Source organism: Panulirus ornatus, chromosome 43, assembly GCF_036320965.1.
Source record: "Panulirus ornatus isolate Po-2019 chromosome 43, ASM3632096v1, whole genome shotgun sequence".
NCBI classification, from domain to species: domain Eukaryota; kingdom Metazoa; phylum Arthropoda; class Malacostraca; order Decapoda; family Palinuridae; genus Panulirus; species Panulirus ornatus.
The window spans coordinates 34,552,188-34,576,531 of NC_092266.1; the positions used below are offsets into that span (position 1 = coordinate 34,552,188).

General features: G+C 40.2%; 2 protein-coding genes across 9 annotated transcripts in view; one reads left to right on the forward strand and one right to left on the reverse strand.

Annotated features, from left to right (window-relative positions):
• The window catches only part of LOC139762555 (uncharacterized), a 712,972-nt gene that overhangs the window by 236,037 nt on the left and 452,591 nt on the right, over window positions 1-24,344 (reverse strand). The gene's annotated exons all lie outside the window — the stretch shown is intronic.
• Window positions 2,862-24,344, forward strand: part of twf (twinfilin actin binding protein) — a 55,721-nt gene continuing 34,238 nt past the window's right edge. The window contains exons 1-6 of the mRNA XM_071687576.1: window positions 2,862-2,992; window positions 5,854-5,931; window positions 7,155-7,266; window positions 13,254-13,416; window positions 16,231-16,302; window positions 17,722-17,887. Of these exons, the coding sequence (XP_071543677.1) occupies window positions 2,968-2,992; window positions 5,854-5,931; window positions 7,155-7,266; window positions 13,254-13,416; window positions 16,231-16,302; window positions 17,722-17,887 (616 nt within the window). The 5' untranslated portion in view covers window positions 2,862-2,967. The remainder of the gene's footprint in view (window positions 2,993-5,853; window positions 5,932-7,154; window positions 7,267-13,253; window positions 13,417-16,230; window positions 16,303-17,721; window positions 17,888-24,344) is intronic.

A 24,344-nucleotide genomic window follows, 5' to 3' on the forward strand; every position in this document is an offset into this window, starting at 1 on the left:
TAGAGCAATGTTTCCAGAGGCTCCAACCTTAGTTCCTACCGATAACCTCTACCTGCTGTGTTTACCAAGTGTTCCATCTTAATATTTTCTAATGCTCCCACATGATATTTCTCCCTACTACATATATACCTAATGATTCTGCCTAACATTCCAACTTACAACTTTCATCTATTGTTCCTACCATTTTGCGTTAAGGAACATCTAGAGTTACGAAAATTGATATATGTAAAGTTAAGTTTTATTACGTGTGACAAGGAGAGATTGTATGTTTGTGGACAAAATGCAAGGAGTGTTTAAGATGAACAATGATATAAATGTTAAGTTTGACGACCTCGTTGAGGATGCTGGCCATATATCCAACATATATTTCCAGTCATCAGTGGAATTGTGGAATCTCAGCTTGTTAAAGGCGTATCAATGAGAGATTAGGAATGCCCCATTGTCCGACAGTATCCGAGGTCCCTGAATCCGATTTAACTTAAATTATTTCGGGTACGAAAGCCTAGTTTGGGGTTGGGAGGATGATAAGTCCCGACCTTCCATGAATGAGAGGGTACAACCGTACGTATGTACCTCCAAATAGTGTAGAGAAACATGGGAAGTATCGTACGCAGTCCGTTGACCATAAAACAGCACACATCTGGCTTGTTAATGCCTATGGAGTGTTTACACCTCAGCTCTTGGGTTATGATCTCCAGCCACTAACGGGAGGGGCTCCTTCAGCAGCAGTACCATACGGCTACAGCATGCCCTTCTGCCTTCAGGTGCTCTATGGGACAGCATCATTAGTAACAGCAGCACCATAGGACCTCGGATACACCTCAGCCCACCTGCATTTTCAATTAGGGGAGGAGACCACCTCGCCTTTCTGTAGCAGCAACACGGTACGTACCCCAGCCTTATGTTTCTTCCCATTCCTGGTCCAGTACTGGCTACTTTTCTAGTAGCTTCATACTCTTTATCTGTGTAGGAAGTTATGGTATCCGTGTTTCTGTACCTTCCCCCAGTACTCATTTTCCCTCAAGAAATTAGGTCCTCATTTTATATATATATATATATATATATATATATATATATATATATATATATATATATATATAACTGGGTAAGAAAACAAGTTAGACATCGAAATGACGGCTAAACTAATTCTGTACTCCCGAATAGTGACGTCTGTAAGGTGAGCCAACCCTTAATTGGCTGTTTTACTTTTTTTTATTCAGGTTGTTGTCTCTTCTCTCTCCTGTACCTACACATATGTCGAAGGCATTAAAGCTAACAGATATCCAATCTCTACATATCCAACACCTTTTGACATTCCATAACTCACAAGTCTTTGTTCTTTGTAAACCTACTTTTTCCAGCACAGAACACGGGACACTAACCATTCTGCCTTTTGGCAAAATCTTGTAAGTACTGTGTGCATCAAACAAAAATAATTGTACTCTTTACAAACAATAATTAAGCAAAATTTTTGAAAGCAAAGTAGAAAGATGATACTTTAATGTCACAGCAACTATGCCAAATACAATGTATACATGGCAGCAGAGAGTAAGAAGGATTGTGAAGCAAGTATTGTATGTGGGGAATGCTGTATGGTAGCCCAGAGTCTTTTATACATTACAAATGTTGGCTGGCTAGTGCGTCGAGTTAATTCGCTTTTTGGCATTATTAAACCACTCACACTTTTTAAGTTCCTCTTTATTTGAGGCTAGAGGCAACCATGTATCTATTCCTGCTCTGTAAATTCCACGGAATCTTCCACCACAATACCCTGGTTCCTGGCTACTGAACTCCATTTCCCTTCCAGTCTATATTACCTTTAGAGATTGCTAAATTCTTTGTGGTTTCACTCTTCGAGTCTCGTTTACTCCTTTTAAATTTTATTACCACATAAACAGAAACAGTACATAATTTTCTATACGTTATGTGGATGACTTTTTCAGCTTTCACGCAATTATCCGTGAGGTTGATCTAGTAATGTTGGTGTATCAATTCCTGACATCCTAGAGTGTCCGTTGATATTTTTCCTGTACACAGTCTGAGAATTAGTCTTCCCAAGACCATGGCTCCATGAGAATCCATGTGATTACTATTTCTGTAGTATGGGGAGAGTCACACTTTGATGCCTAGTATGTTCACCATATCTTAAATGTGCGTGTTCACACACTCATACACCATCCCTAGCCAGGTACCCATTTCTTGGCTAGTCTTGAGTGTGAGATGAACACCTTGGATGAGTGTGGGACAACCACTGCTCTCATGATTTAATCCAATGCGGACCCGACTCCGGATGGGACCATGCTGACTCATGGTCAGTAACGCTAAACACTACATCATGAAGGTGTGTGAGCGAGAAAGCTTAAAATAGAATAAAAACGCATTTTATGATATCAGCTAGACTGGTTCCTTCCTAATTAACAGAATGATTTATAAGTGTGAATATATATTGCAAAATTCTTATAGTTACAGATGTATTCACTGTATAGATATTTTGCGAAATGGATCCAAATCCAAAATCATATTGTGTTACGATTCCGGCTTACCGGCTATACAAAATCCCAATGCGTTACTACAGTAGCAAAGTGGCCATATCTGGCTATCTAGTTTCACTATAAGAGTATATAACTAATTAAAAATCCTCTAACGTATCAATGATAACGGTGTACTCGACAAGACTCAGCACAACTTTTGACAGTTTGTCATTGTTCACCTCCCATCATTTCCCTTTGCATTTCCTTTCCCCACCTTTTTCACCATATATCTTCCACTATCCATTCTCCAATGAAGGTACAACATGCGATAAGATCTATCTTATTTTGGTAGCCACATTAACTTTAATTATAAGAAAACTTTTACTTCATATTAAGGGGAAAAAAAGTTTACCCATTTTCTGTGTTGGTGGTGGAGTGTGGTAGTGGCATGAAGGTGGTGAGGTAAGCGACGGTCAGGCGGAAACCCAAACCAGTCATGTCACACCAGACCGGGATAACAGGTAAGTAAATACCATTATTGAAGTTGTTCACTTGTGTTATATTCCTGTACCAGGCCTTGTCAGACGAAGGAAAGAACTTGGCATATCCAAGTTTGTCAAAAATGATGTTTAGTTAGAGTAATGTGTGGGATATATATGTGTGTGTGTGGGATGTTTAGGAGGGCGTTACCTTGCAAAATGGTGTTATCACAAGTTATCTAATAGTTTTTTTTTTAAGTACATCTTCTGTATGGTCTATATACAGGGAAGAAATTTATTTGATTTGCGGTTGAATATCTTAGGTATGTGTTGATGTATGGATTGCATAAATTACTTGCTCCGCAACTTTCTCTGACCTTCCTTTTGTGGACTTCACGTTTAGCGTGAGGCAAAAATAAGTAATTTTGTCGTATTCATGATACGTTTACAATTCAGTATTTGGGTAATATCAACGAAAACTGCCGATGGGTTAATTTTGTTGAAAGTGGTACAAATAAAATCTTTACACTGTTGACTCGATGTAGAGGAGGGGATTGCAGGTGGAACACTTCCTGCTCCTTCAGTTTTGCTGTCACCAAGTGGGTAGAGCTCAGAATAAGAAGGAAACGGTCTGATAAAATCACTCTACCAGCACTTCAAAGTTTAAGGAACTGATTGATACCACTTTCTTTGTTGGTAACGTCTCAGGTAGAACAGTAGGTATCTCTATAGCATCCCAAGTGATTTTGTGAATATTATCTGCAGTCTGTTGGTGAGGACACATCATCCTGCAGACAGCAGAAGACAAACCTCCCCCTGGTGTTTGTTCGCAGTTTGTAGAGATTAACACAGTAGTAAATTGATTTACAAATTGAGACAGCCAAGTTAACTGTAACTTTTTATATTCATTGGAATTTACATTACTGTATTATTGTCAAACCTCACATTTTTTCATCTCCCGCATAGCCCTACCATGATCAAATCACAGCGTTGTATTAATATTGAAAACAGTCACCCTTTTCAATCTTTCTTTACAGTTACATGAAAGATTCCATAAGAGTGTCATAAACCAGAAACATGCATGTCCTCTTTATCTCTTTCATAGACCTTATCTAGTAATGTAGCAGTTTCATCATTTTTGTGGTAATTGATGATAAACACACTGTGCCATCTCATTTATGGTGTTCTGGACTTGTCCTCAGAAGGAAAGTTGTTGCATACTTCAAGTTTCTGGCAGAGAACGTTTTTTTTTTTTAAGGAAGTGAATATCATTTTTTTCACACGTTTATCTTTCTCAGGCTATTTTGAGCATAGTTTAGCTAAGGACACATTAAATCTATGGAATTTTCTGGGAATGTAATTGTTTAGAATAGCTCAGCATCATTTTCAGGTTTGAATATTGACTGACTGTGTCTGCAGAACAACTGTGTTTGGAGAATATAGTAACATGCTGAGCATGATTTCCAGCATTATGTTTTATTGAATGATGGTACTTAAGGCAATAAGGGTTATGTATATCTGGTAAAATGTTTGGTTATTATGAGTTAGGAAGGCATTACACTTGTAAAATATCAACAGCGTATGAGAACCCCATGAAATGTCAACAAAACTTTTGTAAAATATCAACAGCGTATGAGAACCCCGTGAAATGCCAACAAAACTTTTGAGAACTTCTTCTAGTGCTGAAGTGATAGAAATATTCATATGTATAAGAGGCAAAATGTAGGGTTTGTGAAGTTAGGTAATACAGTATGACATATCATAAAAGAACCTCAGTAGCAGAAGTGATATATGTCTCTTGGTGTGGAATTTTGATATTGGATGCCATGTTGATGGTGCTTTTTCATAAGTGCCAGTGGCATATGATAGAATAAGATAGTGAATGTTGTTTATCATGACTTAGGGATTCACATTGGATGAGATTTCATTCCATAAGGACTTAGTTTTGCATTGGCAGTGTTCCTTGCTGAGAAGGATTCCCCAAGATCGATGGGTAGACATCCATATAATGAATGCAAATGAAGGTTTGATGTCTAATGAGGCCATTTATTTTTTCTTTAACAGGAATGTCAACTTATGAAATGGTTTATTGTTAATAGTTGCTGAATGTACTTGTACTGTTGTTAACCAACATTACCTTTCAGAGAGGGTAAATGTGCTAAGTTAGAAAGTGTACAAAAATCTTTCATGCCCACAGTTGCACAGTAAATAATCTGAACTGTTGGGAGTGGCTGAAATCCCTGTGGCTGTACTTTTTGGAGTGGAGATAGGAAAGGTACCATTTGATTATGGTTTACTTTCTGAAAATCTTAGAAGGCATTGTTCCTAATCGACATGCAAAAATGATTCCCTGCTGTATTGACGAGACAGGCATAGACGACTCTATAGAATATTGGCTTTGGAATCAGAAAGTGTGAGAAGCATAACCCTAAGACAATTCAACACATTGTTTGCCGTCATCAGAAACATTGTAGGATGCACAGTAGAAAAAGTTAAGAAGGCCCTTGATTGTTATTTACAAAGTGTACCAGATCAGCCAGGCTGTAGTGGTCACACAAATGTTTTTGGATTCAGTTTGGATTCATTTCTAGTTGTGGATGTAGAATACCTTTGGAGTAAAGTCTGTTAGGATGTACCCATGGGTGGATAAGAGTAGTCTCATTGAGGACCATCTTACTCTAAAGAAGTCCATCATTTCCCTGCTCTTGTGTAGAGTGCATTAGCATAACAGCAGGAGCCCTATGGTTGTATGATTGATTACATTAGATGATTATTTTTCCTTGTTTGCTTATCACTTTCATTTTGTTTTTTGTTTTGTTTAAAAGTGCTATGATTTTTGATATGGAAAGAATATTTTTGATGTTATTTCTTGAAAACTTGCTTATAACATTTCAATTTTGCAGCAAATGAAGATTTGCTGAATTTCTTCAGTACCTGCCGGAATGGAAGTGTTCGAGTCTTCAGGATTACCATCGAAGATGGTACTGGTAACTCTGTTGTTCAGTAGCTTATATTTTATGTGTTCATTAGTGAGGCAGAAGCTGTTTAATTGTTGTAGACTTAAAGGGTCATTGAATTATATCAATGTATCTCGCCTATCTTCATATCTTTATAGTTGTAGATTGTTTCTGTTTGACATACTTTTATTTACATTGACATATAGTAATTATAGAAATGTGTAATGTTAGCTGGCTATTTGCTGATTCAAGATTGATGGCAGCATTTAGTGGGTGATTAAATTTACAAGAATGTTTGTATGAATATCTTTGTTATAATAATTACCTGCTGCCAGGTATTTTCTTCAAATTGAACTTGATATTTCACGTGACATTATGTTAGTTATTACTATTAGGTATTTTTTTCTTCTGTTTCCTGCATCAGCGAGGTAGCAGCAGGAAACAGACAAAGAATGGTCCATTCACTCATATACATATATATATATATATATATATATATATATATATATATATATATATATATATATATATATATATATATATATATATATATATATTGCAATAGTTCACAGTGGTGCACATGATCTAGTATTTGCTGATAAACATGAGGAAAATGAAACATGATAAGTTCTCAAGTTCTCATTCTTGTAATGATCACACTGTCAGGGGAGATACAAGTGTTTCTGGGTTTTGGTGTTCAGGTCTGGTACCATGCCTATCATATCCTTATACAATAATACAGATTTTTTTTCTTCAAAATAGCATTAGTTCTTTTTTTGCTGGTTGATTATGATTAAGTTAATGTTCTCTTACCCCTTGTAGCTGAGTGTTGAATTTTGATGCTGTAAGGTTAATAGAATTAGGAAGGGTATCTAATTAGATACAGTATTCTGGATCTGGCTGATTATTTTTTACAAGTCTCAGCTTGAACCAGAACTTTAAAAGAATGAGATTCTGGCTGGTATGGCTTTGTGATGGTCCCATTGTTGATGATTCAGTATTGCTACGTTCAAGATTCTTATACTGATTTGGAAAATCAATTTAGAATTTAATTTTTGTAACATGACAAATCTGCTGTTTATGTGAAAGGTAAGAAGATGTATATCTTCAGAAATTAGTTTTCATTTAATTTCATTAATGTGCCAAAAATATGTATGTTCTGTTGGATTGTCATTATTGAAGGCTGCATTATGACAAGCTGCAGATATACCACTGAGCAGCTTCAAACATGGTATTTTAATCAACAGAGGCTCTACAGCTAGGGGAGTGGCAGCCAGCTCAGGGATCATGGGAAGATGATTATGACTGCTTAGTATTACCACTGTTAAAAGAAAAGCAGCCATGCTATCTTCTATACAGGTTAGATTCTATGATTACTGGTACATGAAATTTTGTCTGTTGTTAGATGTAAGATATGAACCTCAATCTCTTTTGCTTGATCACACAAAATATATTAAGTGTCTAAAGCTTGAAAAACATTAGGGAAAAGTAACAGGAATCCAGTGGTAATGCTGATCCAATACAATTTATTTTGAAGTTGTAGACTTAGTTCACAAAGGCACAGAATGAGCTAAGAAAACAGTTGGCATCAGCAGATTGTTGACAGCATATCAGGGTGAATTTTTTTTTTTACAAATTCAACAGAATTTTAAAGATATCTGCTTTCTCATCTTGTCCAGTCAAAGTAGCTAAAACCACTCATAGAAAGTTCATCAGCATAGTAATTACACCCCTTTCTTTGTGAGGGGTTATGTTCTTCCAAAACCTCACACAGAGAAATTATATACAGTGAACCAAAAATATAGAGGAAAGTGGCATGTGTGCAACAGTATGAGACATATTATCTCAAATGTATATTAACTTTGTTTTCTTCATATTAATGCAATGGAAATTAACACAAAGATATAAGAAAGAAAGAGTGAATGTTGGGGTGAAGAGGGTGGTGAGAGTAAGTGAGCTTGAGAAGGAGACCTGTGTGAGGAAGTACCAGGAGAGACTGAGTACAGAATGGAAAAAGGTGAGAACAATGGAAGTAAGGGGAGTGGGGGAGGAATGGGATGTATTTAGGGAATCAGTGATGGATTGCGCAAAAGATGCTTGTGGCATGAGAAGAGTGGGAGGTGGGTTGATTAGAAAGGGTAGTGAGTGGTGGGATGAAGAAGTAAGAGTATTAGTGAAAGAGAAGAGAGAGGCATTTGGACGATTTTTGAAGGGAAAAAATGCAATTGAGTGGGAGATGTATAAAAGAAAGAGACGGGAGGTCAAGAGAAAGGTGCAAGAGGTGAAAAAGATGGCAAATGAGAGTTGGGGTGAGAGAGTGTCATTAAATTTTAGGGAGAATAAAAAGATGTTCTGGAAGGAGGTAAATAAAGTGTGTAAGACAAGGGAGCAAATGGGAACTTCAGTGAAGGGCGCAAATGGGGAGGTGATAACAAGTAGTGGTGATGTGAGAAGGAGATGGAGTGAGTATTTTGAAGGTTTGTTGAATGTGTTTGATGATAGAGTGGCAGATATAGGGTGTTTTGGTCGAGGTGGTGTGCAAAGTGAGAGGGTTAGGGAAAATGATTTGGTAAACAGAGAAGAGGTAGTGAAAGCTTTGCGGAAGATGAAAGCCGGCAAGGCAGCAGGTTTGGATGGTATTGCAGTGGAATTTATTAAAAAAGGGGGTGACTGTATTGTTGACTGGTTGGTAAGGTTATTTAATGTATGTATGACTCATGGTGAGGTGCCTGAGGATTGGCGGAATGCGTGCATAGTGCCATTGTTCAAAGGCAAAGGGGATAAGAGTGAGTGCTCAAATTACAGAGGTATAAGTTTGTTGAGTATTCCTGGTAAATTATATGGGAGGGTATTGATTGAGAGGGTGAAGGCATGTACAGAGCATCAGATTGGGGAAGAGCAGTGTGGTTTCAGAAGTGTTCGAGGATGTGTGGATCAGGTGTTTGCTTTGAAGAATGTATGTGAGAAATACTTAGAAAAGCAAATGGATTTGTATGTAGCATTTATGGATCTGGAGAAGGCATATGATAGAGTTGATAGAGATGCTCTGTGGAAGGTATTAAGAATATATGGTGTGGGAGGAAAGTTGTTAGAAGCAGTGAAAAGTTTTTATCGAGGATGTAAGGCATGTGTACGTGTAGGAAGAGAGGAAAGTGATTGGTTCTCAGTGAATGTAGGTTTGCGGCAGGGGTGTGTGATGTCTCCATGGTTGTTTAATTTGTTTATGGATGGGGTTGTTAGGGAGGTAAATGCAAGAGTTTTGGAAAGAGGGGCAAGTATGAAATCTGTTGGGGATGAGAGAGCTTGGGAAGTGAGTCAGTTGTTGTTCGCTGATGATACAGCGCTGGTGGCTGATTCATGTGAGAAACTGCAGAAGCTGGTGACTGAGTTTGGAAAAGTGTGTGGAAGAAGAAAGTTAAGAGTAAATGTGAATAAGAGCAAGGTTATTAGGTACAGTAGGGTTGAGGGTCAAGTCAATTGGGAGGTGAGTTTGAATGGAGAAAAACTGGAGGAAGTGAAGTGTTTTAGATATCTGGGAGTGGATCTGGCAGCGAATGGAACCATGGAAGCGGAGGTGGATCATAGGGTGAGGGAGGGGGCGAAAATCCTGGGGGCCTTGAAGAATGTGTGGAAGTCGAGAACATTATCTCGGAAAGCAAAAATGGGTATGTTTGAAGGAATAGTGGTTCCAACAATGTTGTATGGTTGCGAGGCGTGGGCTATGGATAGAGTTGTGCGCAGGAGGATGGATGTGCTGGAAATGAGATGTTTGAGGACAATGTGTGGTGTGAGGTGGTTTGATCGAGTGAGCAACGTAAGGGTAAGAGAGATGTGTGGAAATAAAAAGAGCGTGGTTGAGAGAGCAGAAGAGGGTGTTTTGAAGTGGTTTGGGCATATGGAGAGGATGAGTGAGGAAAGATTGACCAAGAGGATATATGTGTCGGAGGTGGAGGGAACAAGTAGAAGAGGGAGACCAAATTGGAGGTGGAAAGATGGAGTGAAAAAGATTTTGTGTGATCGGGGCCTGAACATGCAGGAGGGTGAAAGGAGGGCAAGGAATAGAGTGAATTGGAGCGATGTGGTATACCGGGGTTGACGTGCTGTCAGTGGATTGAATCAAGGCATGTGAAGCGTCTGGGGTAAACCATGGAAAGCTGTGTAGGTATGTATATTTGCATGTGTGGGCGTATGTATATACATGTGTATGGGGGGGGGGTTGGGCTATTTCTTTCGTCTGTTTCCTTGCGCTACCTCACAAACGCGGGAGACAGCGACAAAGTATAATAAAAAAAAAATAATATAAGAAAGAATATATCGCCATTTCCCCCATTAACGAGGTTGTAACAGGATGTGATGAAGGAAGTACGCATTTGCTCGCATCCATCCTGACCCCAGAGACCTTTCCATGGTGTACCCTGACCGCTTCACATTCCTTGGTTCAGTCCATTGACAGCACATTAACCACTCTATACCACATTGTTCCAGTTCATTCTATCCCATGCACACATTTCACCCCCCTGCAAGTTCAGGCCCTGATATCACTCAAAGCATTTTTTTCAAATCATAATTCCATCTCCTGTTGGTCTCCCCATTCTCCTTATCCCCTCCATTTCTGACGCATATATTGTCTTTGTCAACCTTTTTTCTCCAAATGTCCAAACAATTTCACCACACCATCTACAACTGTCTTAACCACAGTTTTTTTTTATTAACGCACCTCTCTCTTACCCTTTCATTAACTACCCGATCAAATCACATCACACTACATATTGTTCTTACACATTTCATTTCCAGCATATTCACCCTCTTTCGCAGAGCTTTATCTATAGCCTGTGCCTCGCATCCATATGATATTGTTGGGATTACTATACCTTCAAATATACCCAATTTTGCCTTCCCAGATAATTATCTTTCTTTCCTCACATTCTTCAGTGCTTCCAGAACCTTCACTCCCTCCCCATCCTATGACTCACTTCCGCTTCCATGTTTCCATTTGCTGCCATGTCCACTCCCAGGTATGTAAAACACTTTATTTCCTCCATTTTTTCCCCCATTCAGACTCATACCCCAACTAACCTGTCCCTCAACCCTGTTAAATCTAATAGCCTTGTTTTTATTCACATTTATTCTTAACTTTTTTCTTTCACATGCTCTGCCAACAGTGCTGTATCATCAGCAAAAAACAAGTGACTCACTTTCCAGGCCCTCTCATCCCTTACAGATTTCATGCTTACCCCTCTCTCCAAGATTCTTGCATTTACCACCCTCACCACCCTTGAACAGAAATGTCATTTTATAAATCTGGGGCTTTATTTCTGCTGGTTCTGGTGTAGATGTAACTGGAAGTATGGATTGTTACTGACAAACATAAAGACAGTGAGTTGCAGAAAAATTACAATAGCAAGTGTAAGCAAAAGCTCAAGTAGCTTAGATCTGCGCACAATGATGGTTACTGTGAGACGTCCCTCTGGCTGCAATGTGGCATGCTTGACCCAAAACCCAAACTGACTCCACTTGCCAACTTTCATTCTAGTTCTGACATACTTTCTACCACATGCACCTGCATATTAGCAAGTTCTGATTGCATATATAGAGGGACTGCTAGAAGTAGGTTCCTTGCAGAATAGCAAAATCACTTGTAGTGATCCCACACAAGCAAGGGATGGGGTCTAGTAATAAAAGAAGAATTATGAGTGAGTGAACGAATGAGAAAATGAGGCATGAATACAGTTAAGATTAATTGTCACATAGTGCACAGTTCATCTTAACACTCTTGTACACATATACTGTAATATGCACCCTGGATTATCATAATGCATTACAAGCTTTAGATATTGTTTAAAGAGCCATTTTTGGGGGTGTAGGTATGTATATCACGTCTGTTTTTTGGGTCTTGTGGACTGAAGTTTGTGCCAGCCCTTCCTGTGTATTATCTAACCATGCCATGTGCAGGACATTTTCCTTTTAACTCGCATCAGTAACTTTTATGCTGTCACATACGTTAGTAAGTATCTCATGACTTTGTTCATTGAACTTGTACTTGATGGTGCATGATAAAGTAATTATTATATGTTTAGTATGTTGGGAGAATTAATCATTTGGAAACTAGATCAAAAGTGAAAATAGAAATAGAAATACATATATAAACATGGATATCCGCAGTCAACAAACTGGCTTTGAAATGGTGATATTAGTGGGATATTTACTGTTTGGTGTATATATTAATGTAGAGCAGCGGGAGACAGCGACAAAGCAAAATAAAAAAAAAAATAAAAATAGAGCAATCATATGTGGGCAAATGCATGCAAAGAACAAGGTGTGACCAGTTTCACATATTTAGAATTAGTATAGACGCCAGCTGTAGATGCATCTCGTCAAACTCACTGTAATGTTGATGTTGGTGTAAGAATTACTGTTTGGTGCATGCTGTACAATTATGTAGCAGTCATTTATGAACAAATTCAGAGTCAGATTTATAATCATTGTATACACTAAGTAGAATACTGGGTGTTCATACTTCATTTACCAATAGGGTACTGGGGAGGCTTGATCTCTTATACCTGAAAGTGTTTAGGATTTGAACCTTCCTCAGAGCATTGTCAAAGAGAAAGAAAAAGGAAAGGTTTTTGAGTTGAAGAATTCGGGAAGGGTTTGTTGAAGGGCTCTTGTGTGTCTGGTAAGGAAGAGAAAGCCAGGAAAAGGAAAGGAAAGAAGGAAAGCAACAGGTCCCAGAGCTCAACCCAAGTTCAAGATTTGAACCCTTCAGTGTAGCGTTACTAAAGAGTAGAATTATAATACAGTAAAGGAAATGGTATCAGATGCGACTTTGAAGATATGAAGGAGTATACTGAAAGGATGTTGTATTTCATTTGACTGTATATGAAACATTGATGTAAAATTATAGATTGGCTGGTTTAAGTTTAGGTAGTTGATATAGTTTTTCCAAGTATTGGGAAATAAAGCTGGGACCAAAGAAATGGGAAGTATGTATTTAAAACATTCATGGAGTGATAGTTTGAATATGTACATAGAATGGATCTGAGACTGAATGCATAAGTTAATGGAGTAAGGTGCTGTGAAGTAGGCATTGGGTAAGCCTAGGATGAGAATGGATGTTAGAGTGATGTAATGCATAAGCACAAGACGCAAGTTAGGAAAACATTTAGAGATGTGTGCAAACCTTGTGATTTGGAGGGTGCATAATGCTGTTTCAGATAAAAAAAACATAATTCTGGATGTGTTTTTCACACAGGGAAGAATCAAATTAGCAATATATTCATGTGATGTTATGTCTACCTGACTTATCCAAAATTTGATAAGATCATAACTCTTGTCTTGATATACAGGTTGGATAGTGAAGCACATGGAGGGTATGAGTGGGTTCTTATTAGCTGGTCTCCAGATGACTCCCCAGTTCGGGAGAAGATGCTTTATGCATCCACCAAGGCCACGCTTAGGAAAGAATTTGGAGCAACACAGATCAGGGATGAGATTTTTGGAACTGTGCAGGTGAGGAGGCTTTTAGATTTATCACAAGTACATAGTTTGTTTTTCAGCACACATCCATTGGTGTCTTACATGTTCTGGAGTATCTAATGTGATGAAATCTTTGTCACAGTATGTTTCACTTTTTATGGTACATCTATATGCCCTTAATCCATCCTACAAATGTGTTACAGGACAGTTGCATTTTTTATTACCTGTGTGCATGTAGGTAGTGGTTGGTAGGCAGCCAACGACTGGGGAGGTATATTGTCAGTACTACCCTCTTGGGTATCAGAAAGGTGAGTGGCAGCTGCTTAGTGAGCCAGCACTTCAATGGTTGTCTAGTTGTACTCCCCTAATCCAGATAGCTGCCTTTTCTTTCTGCTTCACCCCCATGTGGACCACTGGCATTCTGTCCTCAAACATACAATCTCTCCTTGTTATATGTAACACTTGATAACACTTAACTCATACAGCTCATTCTTCGTAACAGTAGATATTCTTGTGGTGAGCACTATGTGCTAGCCCTGCCTTTTGGCAAACTGGTAAGAACAGTAGATGGAAGTAGTAGGTACGAACATTTTGGCATGAGCATTAGGTAGAAGTAGATGGTAGGAACATGGTAGGAGCTCGGCAAACACTGCGCTAGAGTTGCCCTCTGCCAGTGGCCTGTTAAGGATGAGGCACCAAAAGTTAAGAAGCAGCTCTGGAGTTCACTAGTTATGTAGACTCTGTTGCCATGGTCACCCCCTTGATGTAGTTCCCATTGAAATAGGCATCAGAGATATTGATGGGTGTGTGGGTGTGTTTTTCAATTGTTTACCACCTCAGTACACTATTCATAACCCTTCTTTCCTTATTCATATTTCTTCTAGATTTCTTATATCCTGTCCTTGTGCTTTTCTGATTTATTGCCTCATTCCTTTCTCATCTGTTCTTTTAGAGTTCTCTTCATTCACATTTTGATAGATTAGATAAAAAAAAGAGGATATTGTAATACCTGAAGTTTGGATGGATCTTGTTGAGTAACACATGCTGTGCCAGAAGAAGGTTTCGGTAATTGCTTTGCTTGCAACACTGATAGTGGTAAGTTTTATGTTACGTTGTATTATCAGACAGCTGCTTTTGGAAGGTTGTTGGGTCCTGTGGTGCTGTGTAGACTAATGTAATAACAGACCTTTAGAATACTCTTTTTCACCCTTTCTTTGCCTGCCTCCACATCTGTATTTGCTCACTGTATTCTTGTTTCCATTTGTTTGAATTGTTCTTATGGAAACAAAAGTCTTCATGATGAAGTTCACAGGTTTGAAATTAATCAGACTTATTGCTCAAACCAGGGCTTGTGAAATGTCTGGGATAAACCATGGAAAGGTCTTTGGAGGCCTGGAAGTGCCTAAGGAGTTGTGTTTTCGGTACGTGACAGCTCATGTATGAATGTGAGCAGATGTGGCCTTTCTTTGTTTCCTGGCACTACTTTGCTGACACAGCGGTAGGTGCTGTTATTTCCTGTTGGGTGGGGTGGTGCCGGGAATGGATATATGTACAATTTCTAAAAGAGGAAGCAGAGAAAGGAGTCATGTGGGGAGTGCTCATCCTGCTCGAAGGCTCAGATTGGGGTGTCTGAAATTGTATGGATGTAACCAAGATGAGAAGAAAGGAGAGATAGGAGGTATGTTTGAGGAAAGACACCTGGATGTTTTGGCCATGAGTGAAACAAAGCTCAAAGGTAAAGGAGAAGAATGGTTTGTATGTGTCTTAGGAATGAATTCAGGGATTGGTGAGAAGACGAGATAAAGAAGGAGTAGCACTGCTGCTGAAGCAGAAGTTGTAGAAGTGTGTGATAGGGTGTAAGGAATTAGATTCTAGATTGATGTGGATAAAACTGGAAGTGGATGACAAGAGGTGGGTGATTATTGGTACCTATGCACCTGGTCATGAGAAGAACAATCATGAGAGGCAAGTGTTTTGGGAGCAGCTGAGTGAGTGTGTCAGCAGTTTTGGTGCATGTGAATGCAAAGATGAGTAATGTGGCATTGGAGGGTATAATTGGTGCACATGGGGTATTCAGTGTTATTAATGGAAATGGTGGAGAGCTTGTCAATTTTTGTGCTGAAAAAATATTGGTAATTGGGAATACCTGGTTTAAAAAGAGATATACATAGGTATGAGTAGGAGAGATGGTCAAAGGGCATTATTAGAATACATGTTAATTGATAGGCATAAAAAAAAAGACTTTTGGGGTGTTAATTTGGTGAGGGGCAAAGGTGAAGAAGATTTGTAGTTTTTCAAAAAAGAAGAGAAAATTTCGGGAGAAGAGAGTGGTGAGAGTAAGTGAACTTTGAAAGGAGACTTGTGTGAAGAAATAACAAGAGGGATTGAGTGTAGAATGGCAAAAGGTGAGAGCAAATGACGTGAGGGGAGTGGATGAGGAATGGGATGTATTTAGGAAAACACTGATGGCATGTGCAAGAGATGCATGTGGCATGAGAAAGGTGGGAGATGGGCAGATTAGAAAAGGGTAGTGAGTGGTGGGTTGAAGAAGTAAAGTTGTTAGTGAAAGAGAAACGAAAGGCATTTGGATGATACTTACAAAGAAGGATTGCAAATGACTGGGAGATGCATAAGAGAAAGCAGCAGGAGGTCAAGAGGAAGGTACAAGGGTTAGAAAAGAGGGCAAGTGAGAGCTGTGGTGTGAGATTATCATTAAACTTCAGGGAGTATAGAAGATATGTATATATGTTTGTATGTGTCTTTCTTTGTTTCCTGGTGCTGCCTCGCTAACTTGGGAAGCAATGATCAAATATGAAAAAAAGAAAACTTATTGCTCATACATTTCAGGGTGATGTCAGCTTGGATGGACTGCGTCATCATCGTAAATCTGCCACAGCCCCACTTCCACTTACATCAAGGGTAAGTTCAGAGAATTTAGTATATTGTCTATATCTTAAAAAGAAGATAAAGACTTTGAAAGGGACTTAACATAGATCTTTTTTCCATTTTATATGGTTTTATATTCTATTTTTTGTTTGGTTTTCAATGTAGATAACTTGAATCTGATGTTTAAAAACCTGTTGTTAGCAGTTACAGTTACTTTGCATGTGCACATGTTTAAATATTCTTACATATATATGTATATATATTGCATGCTACAGGTTGAGTATCCCTTATCCAAAATTCTTGGAACCAGAAGTGTTTCAGATTTTAGATTTTTTTGGATTTTGGTATATTTGTATATACATAGTGAGATATGTGGAACACGGGATGGAATGGAAACAAATGCGTTCAAGCTGAGACATACCTCAACATTTCAACTATTCACCAGTTTTTCTCAGGGGATACTGAACCAGCATTCAGTGGGACTGTGTTCCCCGGCAAGTGACGGTCACCTGGTTGGACACCTTGGTGTGTCAATCTCTGATTGGATCAGTTTGTCACTTGCCTGTAGTTGCCTTGGCATCGACTGTTTAGTGATAGTATGAGAGCTTATTCAGAGGAAGGGATTTAAGAACAACGTTAAAACAAAGTCTAGGTTCATCTGCCGGTCACATCAGGCAGCGGAGATCGCTGTTAACAGGTGGAGGCAGCAGGACAAGCGATCCAGGCAGAGATTGACATGCCAAGGCAAATGACTGGGTGACCATCATTTGCTGGGGAACACAGTCCTGCTGGATGCTGGAACCAGTATCCCCTGAGGAAGACCATTGAACAGGTGAATTATTGAGGTATGTCTCAGCTTTAAGCTGTTTGTTTCCATACCATCCTGTTTTCCACATTTGTCATGATAGATAATAGATAACGAGATATCTTGGATATGGGACCCAAGTCTAAACACAAAATCCTTTATGTTCTTATACAACTTATTCACATAGCCTGAGGGTAATGTATACAATATTCTTAATAATTTTGTGCATGAACCATCAGAAAGCTAAGGTGTTGCAATGTCAGCCGCCCATGTAGACAGTCTGTGGTTGTTTGGCATCACCTTTGTTCCTGGCTCTGAATTTATATGATACTGATAAGCAGTCATTTTCTTTCACTTACTCACACAGAGTAATGTATGTAGGTCTGGCAGTGATGATGGTTTGTAACGAGCTGGTGCCAACAGAGCGTCAGAGCTCATGGGCAAGTGAGGTCAGGTGTGGAATTTTCCACCTGTAACATCATGTTGCTGCTCAAAAAGTTTTAGATTTTCAGATTATTTTTTAGGGATGCTCAACCTGTACAACATTTTGTAGGAAGCTGTCTTCCAGCTTTGCCAAATTTCAGGGACATCTAAATTAGAAACACTTTTTTACTATGCAAAACCTTGTATTGACTCAATCACAACAGGAAGAGGAGATGCAAGAAATCAAGAAGCAAGAGGCTGGTGTAGACATTGGAGTGGATACCAAACACCAAACTATGGCTGGCATTGCTTTTCCCATTGTACCTGAGGCCCTTGATGCAATTAAAGAATTTGCTGAAGGGAAGCTACAATATGTACAACTCAAGATTGGTAAGTTAGGGTGTTTATAATGTAACTGAGCTTGTTTGCACAATTAGAAATCACTTTTTTTTTATTATAACATATGCTGTGCCCCCCAATACCTGACCTATCCAGGGATAATCTTTTGTAGTGTCTTTAGTATAATACAAGCTTTTTTTTATCCATATATATATATATTTTTTTTTTTTTTTTTGCTGTCTCCCGCGTTTGCGAGGTAGCGCAAGGAAACAGACGAAAGAAATGGCCCAACCCACCCCCATACACATGTATATACATACGTCCACACGCAAATATACATACCTACACAGCTTTCCATGGTTTACCCCAGTCGCTTCACATGCCTTGATTCACTCCACTGACAGCACGTCAACCCCGGTATACCACATCGCTCCAATTCACTCTATTCCTTGCCCTCCTTTCACCCTCCTGCATGTTCAGGCCCCGATCACACAAAATCTTTTTCACTCCATCTTTCCACCTCCAATTTAGTCTCCCTCTTCTCCTCGTTCCCTCCACCTCCGACACATATATTCTCTTGGTCAATCTTTCCTCACTCATTCTCTCCATGTGCCCGAACCATTTCAAAACACCCTCTTCTGCTCTCTCAACCACGCTCTTTTTATTTCCACACATCTCTCTTACCCTTACGTTACTTACTCGATCAAACCTCCTCACACCACACATTGTCCTCAAACATCTCATTTCCAGCACATCCATCCTCCTGCGCACAACTCTATCCATAGCCCACGCCTCGCAACCATACAACATCGTTGGAACCACTATTCCTTCAAACATACCCATTTTTGCTCTCCGAGATAATGTTCTCGACTTCCACACATTCTTCAAGGCTCCCAGAATTTTCGCCCCCTCCCCCACCCTATGATCCACTTCCGCTTCCATGGTTCCATCCGCTGCCAGATCCACTCCCAGATATCTAAAACACTTCACTTCCTCCAGTTTTTCTCCATTCAAACTCACCTCCCAATTGACTTGACCCTCAACCCAACTGTACCTAATAACCTTGCTCTTATTCACATTTACTCTTAACTTTCTTCTTTCACACACTTTACCAAACTCAGTCACCAGCTTCTGCAGTTTCTCATATGAATCAGCCACCAGCGCTGTATCATCAGCGAACAACAACTGACTCACTTCCCAAGCTCTCTCATCCCCAACAGACTTCATACTTGCCCCTCTTTCCAAAACTCTTGCATTCACCTCCCTAACAACCCCATCCATAAACAAATTAAACAACCATGGAGACATCACACACCCCTGCCGCAAACCTACATTCACTGAGAACCAATCACTTTCCTCTCTTCCTACACGTACACATGCCTTACATCCTCAATAAAAACTTTTCACTGCTTCTAACAATTTGCCTCCCACACCATATATTCTTAATACCTTCCACAGAGCATCTCTATCAACTCTATCATATGCCTTCTCCAGATCCATAAATGCTACATACAAATCCATTTGCTTTTCTAAGTATTTCTCACATACATTCTTCAAAGCAAACACCTGATCCACACATCCTCTACCACTTCTGAAACCACACTGCTCTTCCCCAATCTGATGCTCTGTACATGCCTTCACCCTCTCAATCAATATCCTCCCATATGATTTACCAGGAATACTCAACAAACTTATACCTCTGTAATTTGAGCACTCACTCTTATCCCCTTTGCCTTTGTACAATGGCACTATGCACGCATTCCGCCAATCCTCAGGCACCTCACCATGAGTCATACATACATTAAATAACCTTACCAACCAGTCAACAATACAGTCACCCCCTTTTTAATAAATTCCACTGCAATACCATCCAAACCTGCTGCCTTGCCGGCTTTCATCTTCCGTAAAGCTTTTACTACCTCTTCTCTGTTTACCAAATCATTTTCCCTAACCCTCTCACTTTGCACACCACCTCGACCAAAACACCCTATATCTGCCACTCTATCATCAAACACATTAAACAAACCTTCAAAATACTCACTCCATCTACTTCTCACATCACCAATACTTGTTATCACCTCCCCATTTGCGCCCTTCACTGAAGTTCCCATTTGCTCCCTTGTCTTACGCACTTTATTTACCTCCTTCCAGAACATCTTTTTATTCTCCCTAAAATTTAATGATACTCTCTCACCCCAACTCTCATTTGCCCTTTTTTTCACCTCTTGCACCTTTCTCTTGACCTCCTGTCTCTTTCTTTTATACATCTCCCACTCACTTTCATTTTTTCCCTACAAAAATCGTCCAAATGCCTCTCTCTTCTCTTTCACTAATACTCTTACTTCTTCATCCCACCACTCACTACCCTTTCTAATCAACCCACCTCCCACTCTTCTCATGCCACAAGCATCTTTTGCGCAATCCATCACTGATTCCCTAAATACATCCCATTCCTCCCCCACTCCCCTTACTTCCATTGTTCTCACCTTTTTCCATTCTGTACTCAGTCTCTCCTGGTACTTCCTCACACAAGTCTCCTTCCCAAGCTCACTTACTCTCACCACCCTCTTCACCCCAACATTCACTCTTCTTTTCTGAAAACCCATACAAATCTTCACCTTAGCCTCCACAAGATAATGATCAGACATCCCTCCAGTTGCACCTCTCAGCACATTAACATCCAAAAGTCTCTCTTTCGCGCGCCTGTCAATTAACACGTAATCCAATAACGCTCTCTGGCCATCTCTCCTACTTACATAAGTATACTTATGTATATCTCGCTTTTTAAACCAGGTATTCCCAATCATCAGTCCTTTTGCAGCACATAAATCTACAAGCTCTTCACCATTTCTATTTACAACACTGAACACCCCATGTATACCAATTATTCCCTCAACTGCCACATTGCTCACCTTTGCATTCAAATCTCCCATCACTATAACCCGGTCTCGTGCATATATATATATATATATTTTTTTTTTTATTATTATTTTGCTTTGTCGGTGTCTCCCGCGTTTGCGAGGTAGCGCAAGGAAACAGACAAAAGAAATGGCCCAACCCACCCCCATACACATGTATATACACACACGTCCACACACGCAAATATACATACCTATACATCTCAATGTACACATATATATACACACACACAGACGCATACATATATACCCATGCACACAATTCACACTGTCTGCCTTTATTCATTCCCATCGCCACCTCGCCACACATGGAATACCATCCCCCTCCCCCCTCATGTGTGCGGGGTAGCACTAGGAAAAGACAACAAAGGCCTCATTCGTTCACACTCAGTCACCAGCTGTCATGCAATAATGCCCGAAACCACAGCTCCCCTTCCACATCCAGGCCCCACACAGCTTTCCATGGTTTACCCCAGACGCTTCACATGCCCTGATTCAATCCACTGACAGCACATCAACCCCGGTATACCACATCGATCCAATTCACTCTATTCCTTGCCTGCCTTTCACCCTCTTGCATGTTCAGGCCCTGATCACTCAAAATCGTTTCCACTCCATCTTTCCACCTCCAATTTGGTCTCCCACTTCTCCTCGTTCCCTCCACCTCTGACACATATATCCTCTTGGTCAATCTTTCCTCACTCATTCTCTCCATGTGCCCAAACCATTTCAAAACACCCTCTTCTGCTCTCTCAACCACGCTCTTTTTATTTCCACACATCTCTCTTACCCTTACATTACTTACTCGATCAAACCACCTCACACCACACATTGTCCTCAAACATCTCATTTCCAGCACATCCACCCTCCTGCACACAACTCTATCCATATCCCACGCCTCGCAACCATACAACATTGTTGGAACCACTATTCCTTCAAACATACCCATTTTTGTTTCCGAGATAATGTTCTTGACTTCCACACATTCTTCAAGGCTCCCAGGATTTTCGCCCCCTCCCCCACCCTATGATTCACTTCCACTTCCATGGTTCCATCCGCTGCCAGATCCACTCCCAGATATCTAAAACACTTCACTTCCTCCAGTTTTTCTCCATTCAAACTTACCTCCCAGTTGACTTGACCCTCAACCCTACTGTACCTAATAACCTTGCTCTTATTCACATTTACTCTTAACTTTCTTCTTTCACACACTTTACCAAACTCATTCACCAGCTTCTGCAGCTTCTCACATGAATCAGCCATCAGCGCTGTATCATCAGCGAACAACAACTGACTCACTTCCCAAGCTCTCTCATCCCCAACAGACTTCATTCTTGCCCCTCTTTCCAAAACTCTTGCATTCACCTCCCTAACAACCGCATCCATAAACAAATTAAACAACCATGGAGACATCACACACCCCTGCCGCAAACCTACATTCACTGAGAACCAATAACTTTCCTCTCTTCCTACACGTACACATGCCTTACATCCTCGATAAAAACTTTTCACTGCTTCTAACAACTTGCCACCCACACCATATATTCTTAGTACCTTCCACAGAGCATCTCTATCAACTCTATCATATGCCTTCTCCAGATCCATAAATGCTACATAAGAGTCCATTTGCTTTTCTAAGTATTTCTCACATACATTCTTCAAAGCAAACACCTGATCCACACATCCTCTACCACTTCTGAAACCACACTGCTCTTCCCCAATCTGATGCTCTGTACATGCCTTCACCCTCTCAATCAATACCCTCCCATATAATTTACCAGGAATACTCAACAAACTTCTTTTCTTTTATACTTTGTTGCTGTCTCCCGCGTTTGCGAGGTAGCGCAAGGAAACAGACGAAAGAAATGGCCCAACCCCCCCCCATACACATGTATATACATACGTCCACACACGCAAATATACATACCTACACAGCTTTCCATGGTTTACCCCAGACGCTTCACATGCCTTGATTCTATCCACTGACAGCACGTCAACCCCGGTATACCACATCGATCCAATTCACTCTATTCCTTGCCCTCCTTTCACCCTCCTGCATGTTCAGGCCCCGATCACACAAAATCTTTTTCACTCCATCTTTCCACCTCCAATTTGGTCTCCCTCTTCTCCTCGTTCCCTCCACCTCCGACACATATATCCTCTTGGTCAATCTTTCCTCACTCATTCTCTCCATGTGCCCAAACCACTTCAAAACACCCTCTTCTGCTCTCTCAACCACGCTCTTTTTATTTCCACACATCTCTCTTACCCTTACGTTACTCACTCGATCAAACCACCTCACACCACACATTGTCCTCAAACATCTCATTTCCAGCACATCCATCCTCCTGCGCACAACTCTATCCATAGCCCACGCCTCGCAACCATACAACATTGTTGGAACCACTATTCCTTCAAACATAGCCATTTTTGCTTTCCGAGATAATGTTCTCGACTTCCACACTTATACCTTTGTAATTTGAGCACTCACTCTTATCCCCTTTGCCTTTGTACAATGGCACTATGCACGCATTCCGCCAGTCCTCAGGCACCTCACCATGAGTCATACATACATTAAATAACCTTACCAACCAGTCAACAATACAGTCACCCCCTTTTTTAATAAATTCCACTGCAATACCATCCAAACCTGCTGCCTTGCCGGCTTTCATCTTCCGCAAAGCTTTTACTACCTCTTCTCTGTTTACCAAATAATTTTCCCCAACCCTCTCACTTTGCACAACACCTCGACCAAGACACCCTATATCTGCCACTCTATCATCAAACACATTCAACAAACCTTCAAAATACTCACTCCATCTCCTTCTCACATCACCACTACTTGTTATCACCTCCCCATTTGCGCCCTTCACTGAAGTTCCCATTTGCTCCCTTGTCTTACGCACTTTATTTACCTCCTTCCCGAACATCTTTTTATTCTCCTTAAAATTTAATGATACTCTCTCACCCCAACTCTCATTTGCCCTCTTTTTCACCTCTTGCACCTTTCTCTTCACCTCGTGTCTCTTTCTTTTATACATCTCCCACTCAGTTTCATTTTTTCCCTGCAAAATCGTCCAAATGCCTCTCTCTTCTCTTTCACTAATAATCTTACTTCTTCATCCCACCACTCACTACCCTTTCTAATCAACCCACCTCCCACGCTTCTCATGCCACAAGCATCTTTTGTGCAATCCATCACTGATTCCCTAAATACATCCCATTCCTCCCCCACTCCCCTTACTTCCATTGTTCTCACCTTTTTCCATTCTGTACTCAGTCTCTCCTGGTACTTCCTCACACAAGTCTCCTTCCCAAGCTCACTTACTCTCACCACCCTCTTCACCCCAACATTCACTCTTCTTTTCTGAAAACCCATACAAATCTTCACCTTAGCCTCCACAAGATAATGATCAGACATCCCTCCAGTTGCACCTCTCAGCACATTTACATCCAAAAGTCTCTCTTTCGCACGCCTGTCAAATAACACGTAATCCAATAACGCTCTCTGGCCATCTCTCCTACTTACATACGTATACTTATGTATATCTCGCTTTTTAATCAGGTATTCCCAATCACCAGTCCTTTTT